General features: G+C 52.3%; 1 protein-coding gene across 4 annotated transcripts in view; it reads right to left on the bottom strand.

The window, feature by feature from the left end:
• Positions 1-279: 279 nt before the first annotated feature.
• The window catches only part of Rph3al (rabphilin 3A like (without C2 domains)), a 125903-nt gene continuing 114542 nt past the window's right edge, over positions 280-11640 (bottom strand). For all 4 annotated transcript variants that reach the window (XM_020157899.2, XM_020157900.2, XM_074046560.1 and 1 more), the window contains 3 exons: positions 3941-4054; positions 2038-2184; positions 280-1262 (listed from right to left, as the gene is read on the bottom strand). In XM_020157899.2, coding sequence (XP_020013488.1) covers positions 1228-1262; positions 2038-2184; positions 3941-4054 — 296 coding nt within the window. In that variant the 3' untranslated portion in view covers positions 280-1227. The remainder of the gene's footprint in view (positions 1263-2037; positions 2185-3940; positions 4055-11640) is intronic.

Raw genomic sequence — 11640 nt, 5'->3', positions numbered from 1 at the left:
AGCATGTGCAAATCCCTGGGTTTGATTCCCAGCCCCGCCACAAAATATAAAAGGCATTTTACATATGTCTAACGCATTTTTGATTCGTTTTTTACACAGATGGCCTTTCCCGCTCTACACGAGGGGTGGGAGTTCTGTTAAGTCACACAGCACTAGCTTACTCCTTATACTGTGGTTTAGGAAGGGTTCAGTAGGGCAGTGCTACTATGTTTTCTCCATCTGTCTCTCTCTTGATGCAGCTCAGAAACAGGCAATTGTGGCTTTTCATCACGGCACTGGTTTAATGCAAATTCTAATCTTTATTGTTTTAATTGTGAAGCATAACATGTCACAGGGAAACAGTGAGTAACAAGGGCAAAAGGCTAATAGTGGAGGCCTGAGAGCTCCCAGCTTGGAGAACAGGTCCTTCAAGAACAAGATGAAGTGGGTTGTGGGGCTGCAGGGCAGGGAAGGGGTGGACATCAACACACATACAGATACACTTTTTCTTTTCAGGGATGGGTTTTCCAGAAGCATATGAGTATTTTCCATGCCACCTGGAATCTTCTGAAGAGAAGTGACTTAATGTCGGGGGCCATGGGCTCTGGCTGAGCAACAACTGGGAGGCCAGTGGTGGGATTCAAAGAAACCTAACAAGGGGCCAAGTTAAACAGGGCTCCAGGCTGGCCCTGGACACTGCTGGGGCCCCTGCACTGAAGGAGAGGGAAAGGTGACAGGTCGCTCCTCCCACCTGCTCTGGGCTCCACACTCCCTGGAGGGCCACCCTCAGCCCTGACGGGAAATACTTGAGTTACAGTTCTTCTCACCATTGATACCAATATGGAGAAAGCCCCTTGGGGCGGCCCCACTGATGGTGCAGTGCATATGGGAAGGGCCCACAAGGCAAGGCGGCCAAGGCCCTTCCAGTCCAGCCCAAGACCTGAAACTTAAACCTGGGGGAGACTGGAGTGTGGGGGGAGACAATAAATACAGGTCAGGGCTGAGTGGAGGGGCTGGGATGGAGTGGTGGGCGAGGACTCCTGGCGAGGGGGTACAGAAAGGCACTGGGTGGGGGCAAGAAGACTCAGCCCCCAAACACTGGTTTGTTAAGTCAGAGATCAAGGCCACTGGGGTGCTGGTGAGGACTCCAGCTTTCTCCCTCTGTCAAAATCTTCCACTGGAAAGTTGGCTTCATACACCAAACACACCTCAACCCAGGGTGGGCTGAAGGGACCCTCCAAGGCCACATTAGCAGCGGGGACTCGCCCAGGTGTGTCTCTTGCCTTCAGAGGAAAGAAAAAGGCCATATACAGTAAGTAAGCACAGGTGGGTCTTTCCTCAGTGACAGCTCCACCTTTGGGAATGAAGTGTAGGTGAGGCAGGTCCTCAAGGGGGCAGTCCCTGAATCATGGCTGTGGCCCCATCTGAGAGGAGCCAGGGAGCTGCGGGGAGAAGGGGAGGGACATGGTAGGACTCCTGGGCTCTTGCCCTCACCTCCTGTGGCTTGTTTCCCAAACCTATCAAATGGGGACAATAGCTCCCAGCTACCCCACCAACAGAATGGGAGCTGACCTTGGCAGTGCCCCGACCCTAGCGGCCTAGAGTCTCCCTCCCGGGACCTGGGCTGGTTCTGGCTGGGCTCTGTGTTTGGAGCGCTGAGTTGGTTTCCTCAGCTTTGGGGCAGGTTCCTGGAAGCTAAAGATGAACCCGCCACTCCCAGCCAAGGTTGCACACAATGGGGCCCAGTGAGGGCTGGACCGCCTGGTGCACTTGCTCAGGGAGCTCCTATGACTGTTAGCAGATGGGAAAGCCTCTGACAGGTTAAGCACTGTATGGTGCTAACACCATTGCCATGATTTCTGAGAACAGATAGGATGGTTGCCATTATCATGGTGGGCCCCTTTCTCTGGTCAGTGCTGACCTCTGTTCCCTAGGGCCTGGCATCACGCTTAGTAAACATGGAGAATTGAAAACATCACTATTACTGTGCAGTTTTGGAGGAGTGAGTGTGGGGAAGAGGAGGAGCTGGTGAGATAGGAGGTATGGCATGGCACTCACCAGAGCCCTTGGGCTCGGGCCGGGTCAGGGTGCTCCCCAGCAGGTCTGCAGAACCCACCCCAGTCTCGCTGGCCAGGCTGCTCTGGCTCCCTGAGAGTTGGCTGGGTGGGTGAGCAAGCTCCATCCTGGGGGACTCCACACTGCCACCTGAAAGAGAACATGTGTGGCTCAAACAGTTCTGTGCTAGGCACAGAGACAGAGATGAACTCGTCCCAGCAAGGCACTGGTCAAATCTTCTCATTTGGAATCGTGGCAGCTAAATACAGGACTATCTATTGAGCAGCCCCTACTCTGAGGGCTGCCCCATCCACATGGGCAGAATGTTTTAGAATGTTCTGGTGGGACCCCAGCCTCTCCCTCTGCTGATTGGTCTGAGATACACCATGGCAACAGAATGACAACAGAATGGGCCATTGGCCATTTCACTAAGTAACAAGTCACCACCATGAAGATCCACAATCACTAGTCTTTCCTACTAGTGGGGAAGGGTGTACACTTCAGTTAACCCCGTTGGAGAAAGGGGATATCATGTGTTGTCTTTCCTCACTAAAGAATCCTCAGTCAAACACAGTTGCTAGTCCTTGCTGGCCGAGAGCAGGTGTGGAGTCTGTAATAATTCACCCAGTCTTCTTCCATCTCCCAGCTCGGCTTGGTCACAGTTGAGACTTGGGGTGAAGGGTAGGAGAAGGAGGGGAGAAGCCTGCCCTGGAAACCAAGACTGGCAGGCAATTTTCCATTACATTTTACTAATGTAGAATTTTGGGGCTCTAGAATCATCTCTTACTGTATCAGCCACTTGCAAAACTGTACTGAGGCCACATCAGTACATCAGGGCTGTGGGAAAGAGGATCATGATCAACTAGTAATGTTTGCCATGGATAGGACTGAGGAGTAGCACGAGTGCCAGGTGTTTGTCATCTTTGATGTAGCCTCAACTTCCATTCCCCACAGGGATTCCTTCCATGGCAGCGCTAGTAGGGGACTACTCAGACTTGGCCCCAGGGCAGCATCCCCAAAGCATTTTGTTCCAGTTTGAGGCAGCTATTATAAGGCTCGCTCTTCTTCTTTTTTTTTTTTTTTTTTTGCAGTACTGGGGTTTGAACTCAGGGCTTCATGCTTGCTAAGGCAGGTGCTCTACCACTTGAGCCACTCTGCTAGCCCTTTTCTATGTTGGCTATTTTTGAGATAGGGTCTCATGAACTATTTCCCCAGGCTGGCCTCAAATTGTGATCCTCCTGATCTCTCCCTCCTAAGTAGCTAGGATTACAGGTGTCAGTCACTGGTGCCCAGCAGCTCTTTTTTCTTTATGTACTAAAATCAGCCTCCCCAAAACTTCTTGCAAAGATCCTTGTTCCCAGAGGACATTTAAAGAGAAGAAAAATGTTTTTCTTTTGCTTTCTAAGGCTCCTCTGCTTTCCCTCCATGCCTGAGTTAACTCTCTGTCAAATGACAGGGTCACAGAAGTGAGCTCAAAGACATCAAAGTCTTTGAAGGAACTTCGGAGACCACCTGCAGCATTTCCCTTGTGCTAAAGAGAAGGGTCAGCCTGCGGGTGATGGCATGTGGGGGACCCCACTACTGTCTCACAGCAGAATCAAAGTAGCCCAGGGAACTTTGCGGAGTTTGAACAGCTCTTACCACTCCCAAGGCGGAATCTTAGCTGGGGAATGCTCAGGAAACCTGGGAGGAACCCAGGTGTGCAGGCAGAGGGTATTTGCTGGTCAGGCCTGCCTCTTGTCCTTCCCACCTCCTCCCACGCCTTACGCACAGGAGCCTGGCTTCACGCTCTGCTCTTCAGTGGTGCTAAGACTTTAGTCAGTGGCTGGGAAAATGCCATCCCAGGATGCAGCCAAGCTGCTCGTACCTGGGGCTTTGGAAACAGGCAGGTTCTTCTCACACTTACCCGATTCCACCCCAGGTTTGTCACCTTTCGTATCCCTGACCCCAGTGGGTGGGAGTCTGTCCTCTAGGCTGGAGGAACTGAGATCCGAGTCGCTGTCACTGTCACTGGAAACCACTGGAAAGACAGACAGGAGCAGAGGTTACCTTTCCTGGCCACTGCTCGAACAGAGGGGACCAGAGCAGGCCTGCCTCCTGACATGATAAAGTGGCCTAGAACCTCACTCAGCCCTTTTAGTGTGTGTGAGGTGCTACTTTCTGCCAGTCAGAGTTGAGACCTGGTGTGCGGAGGCTGGGACGTGGGCTCTGTGTGCCCGGCCCCAGCATGAAGGTGAGTCTCTTAGCCAGCCACCTTCACAAGTCACCTTGCCAAGCGCTCTTACCTGGCAAAAGTTAACGGTACCTTTGGTACAGACAGAGCAGCTTGGTGGCCTCCACCTGGCAAGGCCATGCCCTGCAGTAGCAAGAATTATCCCATAGCCGACCCTTAGGCAGCAGGCCACTTTCCATATGTGAACTTATTGATGCTTCAGAATAACCTGTGAGATAGGAAATATCGTCACCCTCCATTTCACAGGTGAGAAAACTGAGGCCCATGCCCACAGTGGTCAGTGGAGAAGCCGGGATGCTAACCCAGGTTCTGAAGCCTGTGTTCCTAATCATTTTCTCTCCATTGAAGGGCTGAATGGGGAGCCAGCAGGCCTGGGTCCTCATCCCTGCCCACCTAGTAATGCACAGTAGGGCCTCATGAATGCAATAAGGGCCAGCCTGATGGGGCTGAGTCCCAGGGAAGGCGAGGATGGTGCTCTTACAGTAAACATTCTCTTTTCTGCACTCAAGGTGGGCGTCAAAAATAGGATAGATCCATCCTTCAAACATGCTATTTTCAATTTAAGCACAGAAATGTACATCCATGTGCCCACCTTAGAGGCAGGCCTGGGGGCTTCAAGATTGGGCCCACACAGCCCTGTGTGTATAAACCATACACACACCACGTTGTCTATGGCTTGTTTCAGTTTCTTTAAATTGGAGCAGGAGCTAAAAGCCACTGGCACAGCAATATGGCTGCAAAATCCTTCTATATCTTTCCATTTCTTCCTCCTGGTTTTTTTTTTTATAGCTGTTCTTCCCACACCTAATTCAATAGATTTTTTAAAAATCAAGTTGCTTTTACTGAGACTTTACGAAGGCTTGGTTTTAATGAAACAGCTCTGGCCTCTTTTCTGACTCTTCGTCAATTTGCATAGCATGTAATTAAGCAATATAAGGATAGTAACAAGTCCTCACGGAAAGATGTGGTGGCAAAGGTAACCAGCTCTCACAGGTGACTAGCTCAGCGGATGGCGCAGGGGTCAGAGGCTCTGTGTGTGTTTTACCGTGAAATGCAAAATGCTGGTTACAGAGGGAGGCAGCAAATCTTACCCCTTCCCTCATCCCTGAGCCCAAGGCCCCCACTCAGTTGGAGGATAAGATTAGAAACAGGACTGATCTCTGCCCAGTGTGGCTAATAGGTTTCATTTGATCTGCCGAGCCCTGTGTGGAGTACACATAGCACTTTCTGAGACTGCATTAAAGCTCAACAGGAGGAAGTGCCTGGGCAGTTAGGGAAATCTGTTATGGGTACAGGAAGAGGAAATGGGGGCTTCCCTCTGGATCTGGAACTTTCTGGAAAGTCTTTGTGCCTTCAGCCTACATTACTTTTCAGCTAAGGGAGTCACAGGTCACAGAAGCAAGCAGCCAGCGGGTTGGAGCTGGTTGACCATTCGGCCCCAGGAGTGTCAGCTGTGGGCTTCCCTAACTGAGAGGCCAGCACACAGTAAGTGCATAATGAGAGGCCAGCACACAGTAAGAGCATAATGGAGGTCTGATTACCGTGTGGCGCTTGCCTCTCCTTCATCCTCACAGCCTGTGGATTTTACCACCTAAATGGATCTTCAATTAGTTGCTGCCTCTCTATCATCACTGGTCTTACCTCCTTTGGCTGGGACTCTTGTGACAATGGCACACCTGGACCCCACTTCTGTCTCCCTGCACAGCCAGGATGCTCCAGTGAAAACCCAGGTCCCAATTTCACCCTCTTTAAAGGCTCCCCTCACCTACGGGACCAAGCTCACATCTCTGCCCACCAATGGAGGCTCAGGGAGCAACGTCCTCTCTGGGAACAGACAGACCTATGGGGAGAGGTGAACATGAGTTGTTCAGAATTTCCTTTCCTCCCTCTGCTTGCGGATCCTGCCCTTTTCTGTCTGGTTCTTTCCCTTCGCTGTCACCAAGAAGACTGTTTTTGCTTTTTTGATACAGAACTGGGGGAGGGAGGGGTGAGGAACATTTGTGGACCATGTGCCCCTTTGTAGTACCTAAGAAATGCAAGTAAAAACCCAACTTTGGAGTTGCTTTTCAGGACTTGGACCAAGAGGCTCTGAGCATGGATCCACTGAGACAGGCTCCTCGGGTGTCAGTGTTATAAGCATTTACGTTGTTTTGACTCATTTCCTGGCTGACTAAACACCAACTCCATGGTCCACAAAGCAGGTGGGAGGAGGTGGGCAGGGATACCTATTAGACATTTAGAGCAAATGACTCCAATGTCTCCCTTTTGGGGCAGCTAAAGGCACCAGGGAGGAGGGAGGACTGTGGCTAAGGCTTCCCACTGCAGGGGAGGGGATAGCAGCCAGGCATCGCAGAGCTCAGTGATGTGACAGTCCTTGCAGAGAGCTGGTGACAGACCTCCATGTTGGTTTTCCCATCTTTCTGGAAGAGACATGGTTCACACACGATCTAGCCATGTTTCCTGACTTGGAACATGCCATCTCTTCCATGGCTGACTCGTGGGATCTGTGCAGTTAGGGGTTGGGGTAGGCACCGGAGCTCTGTGGTGCTGAGTGACACCTGATAACCTTGGTACCAATGGGTAGACAGACACCAAAGGGTACAGCAGGAGTGGATGGGGCAGGATGTCCCAGGACTTATGTTGGCAAGCTCATTTGCCCTGTTTCTCCATCCACCCTCTTTCCCATTTTGTAATCTATTGTATGGGGTCACACAGGTAGGCTTGGCAAGACACATGTGCCATGGCAAATGGGGAGAACACCTTTTTTTTTTTTTCTTGTGGGACTGGGGTTTGAATTTGGGGCTTTGAGCTTGCAAAGCAGGTGCTCTACTACTTGAGTCACACCTCTAGTCCATTTTTCTTTGGTTATTTTGGAGATGGAGTCTCGGGAACTATTTGTGTGGGCTGGCCTTGAACCCTGGTCCTCCTGATTTCAGCCTCCCAAGTAGCTAGGATTATAGGCCTGAGTCAGCGGAGCCCAGCTCAGAACCTTTGTTATGAATTGCACATCTTGTCCAAAACAGCAGCCTTGGAGGGGGAGTGAGGGTGCCATACTGCCTTGTCTCCAAGGGGTGCCTATGTTGCACAGGGTTAAAATAAAAACAAAAGAACCTAGACAACTTTCCCAAGTTACTGCCATTTGGCTTGTTCTTTGTCTCAGTTACAGACCCAAAGGGCCCAGCCACGGAAAAGGGGTAACAGCATCAGACAGCAACTGAGCTCACAATGGTGTCCCAGAGCAGGGACCAGCTAGCTGCCTAGAAAGACTCAGTTCTTTCCGACACCCTGTCCTTCGGCTCATTGTGCCTGGATTTCAAGCTGGGGCCAAGCCTTGGTGTAGTGGTCTTTGTGCTGCAGACCCAAATCCCACTTCTAATCTGCTCTCAGAAACCCTACTTGACAGAAACAAACCAAAATAGGTCCACAGTGTCGGCCAGCGCCTGGCCTTGGCACTTACTGCGACTGGGGAGAGAGGTGCACGGAGAGGCTGCCAAGAGGGCCCTGTGGCTCCTGCAAATATCCTTTACCCAAATAGTCATATTTTCCTCTGGTGGCCAAGGAAGCAGCTCTTTCTTCTCTCTGTCCCCAAGACATCCTCATAAAACCCAAACCTTGGCTAATTTGCCATTCGATCGCCATTGCCACCTTTCCCCCTGCACAGCAGCTGACATCGTAAATCTTCCAGATCTATTAACAAAGCTTTTAGGCCCATAAATCTCTTAGCCCTTGCTCTCCCATCCTCCACAAAACAGTAGAGGTGTCTGAGGGCTGTTATTTGTTCTCTTTCCTTTAATTTCACACGGGCTGTGTCTGGGATGGCTGGGTGAGGAGCACTTATACTTTGCCCACGACTCAGTTTTCAGATCGAAGATGGGAAGCCTCAGGGAGAGGCGGATCTTGATAGCCTTCAGGAGAAGCAGGATCTTCACAATTCATCTGGGTCTGCTGTGAGGCAGGGTGGGGGACACTGCCTTTCTGCTCTCCCTCCATGGTGGCCTGAGCTCCTGCACCACTTACTGGGGTCCTGGCATCCCTGAGATTTCCCCATCATGCCCAGGAGGGCTGCCCCCGCTCCTGTCCTCAGCACTGTGCAGGCAGCTGAGTGCTGGCCATGCCTGTTTCTCTGGGGATGGGCCAGCTCCCCCACCCCCCAGCTCACTCTTGGATGGATTTGCAATTTGACTGTCACCATGGAAACTCCTGAGTTTTGGTACATGAGGTGGGGAGGAAGAGCCTTCCTTTTTGGAAAGTCTCCCTCAACTGTCTCAAAGGACACACGTGGCAGCTACTGTCCTGTGGTGACAGCTGGCCTGGGATAGTCCAGGGGACAGGTAGGATGGGGGCTATTTGGTTTATTGTGGTGCTGGGCTTGGGGGCCCTGCCTCCAGGCTCTGCTCAGCCAACACCTCTCTTGGTGACCCAAGGCATCTCTCCAGGATCCATGGTAAAACCAAGGAGCTGCCCAGGCATCCACTCTCTGTCTGAATTCTGGGACTCAACGTGGAATCAGCCCAGCAATGAAGAGACCTCTCTCCCCCAGATGTCCCTTCCTGGTTGAGAGGTAGGGAAATGCCCCCTCTTGGCCACACAACATCCGCCTGCCTGGCACAAGGAAAGCCAGCAGCTTGGCAGGCACTTGTGATCCATGGCTGCTCTGCTGTGAGGCTCCGAAGCCCCCAGAAGTTATGGGAATTAGAAAGGAAGGGAGATATTTTCAGCAAACATTCTGCCAAGGCACAGCAGATGGAAAATTTTGCATACTAAAAACATTTTTTTTTTAACTGTAAAGGAATGATGATAAGGCCCTGGGGAGGGCACAGAAATCCCATTAGCCCTCCCGGCCTACTAGGTTAGCACAGCACAGAGGCAGAGCTGGTGGAGCTCTCCCAGGGGATGGCTGCCCTACCCCCATGCAGGGCTGGGTTGGAACCTAACATCCCAAGTCTGGGGTTCAGTTTTGGTGGCAGCGGGAGGGGAGTGTGAGGTGGTGAAGAGGCACTGACTCTGAGTCACAGACTTGGGTTTGTGTCCTGCCTCTGCCACTTCCCAGCTGTGTGACTTTAGGCCAGTTTCTTTACCTCTCTGTGTGCTCTGGAATAAAATGTGTGTGGGGGGGGATGATGACTTCCTCCCTGGAGGCTGTATCAAAAGAGGCAACAGGGACAGTGGCTAGCACATGGTAGGTGCTTGATAGACGGGAGTTACTTTATTGTGGGGGAAGGGAGAGATCCTGAACTCATGGGCTCATGTCTCCTAGGAGCAGGGCTGGCCTCTGGGTCACTATGTTCAGTGCCCAGGCCTACCTCACAGGGACACACATGCCTCTTCTGATGGAGCATGGGTTCCCCAACCTGTGCGGACAGTACTGAGTGCCTTTGGAAGACATTCAGAGGCTGAGCTGGGATCTGAACCCAGGCCCACCATATGAATCAATATTGTCCCACCTCACCCAGCACATCGGACACCCACGGTGTCCTCCCCTAAGGGCTAGAAATCCTCCCCTCCTGGCAGCCAGTTCTAGCTGTCTCCCTTGTGTGCCCTTCTGTGTCATTTCTGGGCCATCCGCTGTCAGAGCCAGAGGTCCCTGCAGTGTGGGGGTGACTTTCAGTTTACACTCAGTACCTAGGCTTAAGCTGTGGCTCTGGACAAACACTTCACAACTCTGAGGCTTGGGCTTCTCATCTGTAAAATGGAGACAAAAATAACTGCCAGTAAGATCCTTTGCCCTGCCAGCAGGACAAAGACTTTGCAAGTTTCTAAAGCTTGCAAATATTTTGAAAAATCAAGACACCAATTCTCCCTCCTACCCCACCCCCCTCCAAGAGCCCCTTGGAGCTCTGCGTCTACTGAATAGCCCCTTCTGTTGCAGGAAGGGGGGATGGAAGCCCTCCTCTCTCCCCTCCCACTCAACACCTTCCAGCTTCACATTCCTTTTCCCCCCAATGTCTGCCTTGACCTCCTCAACCATTCAGGAGCCACTGAGGGCAAGGCCACGCCTGCTTCCTTGCCCTGCTCCAGACCTCAGGCAAGGTGGGCACTCAGCAACACCTGTTGACTGTGCTCAAAAACGCCCCTGCCCAGAGAAGAAATGACCCTGTACAAGGCCAGCAAGGTGGTGGTAAGCCAGCAGGCACAGGTGTCCCAGAGCCCCAAGTGCCACCTCCACCTCCACAGAAGAGCAGGGGCTCCCAGCAGGCACCTCTCACAGCCTCCTTCATTCAAGGGGGACAGGCTAGGCCACAGGTGGCCTCAGCCTAGGCAGAGATGGGAGGAAAGGCTGTTGGAGACTGGTTGACATGGACACAGGATAAGTGGGGAGAGCGCATGTTCACCCAGGGTCCACACTTGCAAGGTGGGAGGGGAGAATTTGGCTCTTCCTTTGGTTTGGAAAGTCCCCCCAGCTTCCCTGGACCTGTCCTCCAGGGATGGGTCTGCTGGCAGCCTGAAGAGGCCCAGAGCCTTTCTGTCTTTCCTGGGGCCTGGAGGCAGGTGATCTGGTACACTTCCAGAGCACACCAACCTGACCACTTTGGATGAGGACAAGTCACAGGACCCCCCCCCCCCAGGAAGGCTGAGCAAGGCTGTGGCATCTGTGTTGTCAGGCAAGGCACCTGGGGCACCCTCCTTCCTCAGTCTCCCTTCCAGGCTGCCACCTGGAGGTTCCCTAGGATGACCCCAGGCAGGGAGGGTCTGTGGGGATAGCACAGAGCTGGTTCCCCAAGAATGACCCCAGGCAGCGGAGGGGTGGGGGTGGGGTAGCACAGAGCAGGATGGGTAGGCAGACCTGGGGTGAGAGGGTTTCCTGTGCTTGCTTATTCATTCACCATCAATTCTCATTTTCTCTCCCCTCAGCCTCACAGACAGACAGGAGGCAACAGCTAAGAAAGGCAAATCCTGAGATCGATAGACATGTGGGAACCCTGGGGTCCAAGCCTCGATCAAAGAGCTCTGGATGGAAGGAGGTGGATGGATGGATGGATGAATGGAAGTGAAGAACCTCTCCCTCCAGAGAGACATGACACACAGATGTGGGGCAGTGTTTGGGGTGAGGGGAAGTCAAGATTTCCTGGCAGAGATAGAATTTAAGGATGGACATGATTGAGGCAGATGCAAAAGCAGGGGTAGGGGTGTGCCAGGCACCCCAAAGATCAGGAGAAGCAAAGGCCAGGTGGTGGTGTCCTTTGGGGACTGGCCAGTCCTCTGGCTTAGGCACTTAGGGGACAAGGGACTGGTCTGGCTTGGGTGTGCTCTGCATTGTGTCGGGACAGATTATTGCTTCTCGTTTCTGGCAGACATAAAACAAAGCACGCACACTCCTCCACACCTTGGCTGGGGTGCGACGTGTATCATCATTTATTTCCTGACTTCAGCTC

Source organism: Castor canadensis, chromosome 11 (genome assembly GCF_047511655.1).
Source record: "Castor canadensis chromosome 11, mCasCan1.hap1v2, whole genome shotgun sequence".
NCBI classification, from domain to species: domain Eukaryota; kingdom Metazoa; phylum Chordata; class Mammalia; order Rodentia; family Castoridae; genus Castor; species Castor canadensis.
Note: the sequence above shows the minus strand (reverse complement) of the source record. Positions and strands in the feature narration are given on the sequence as shown.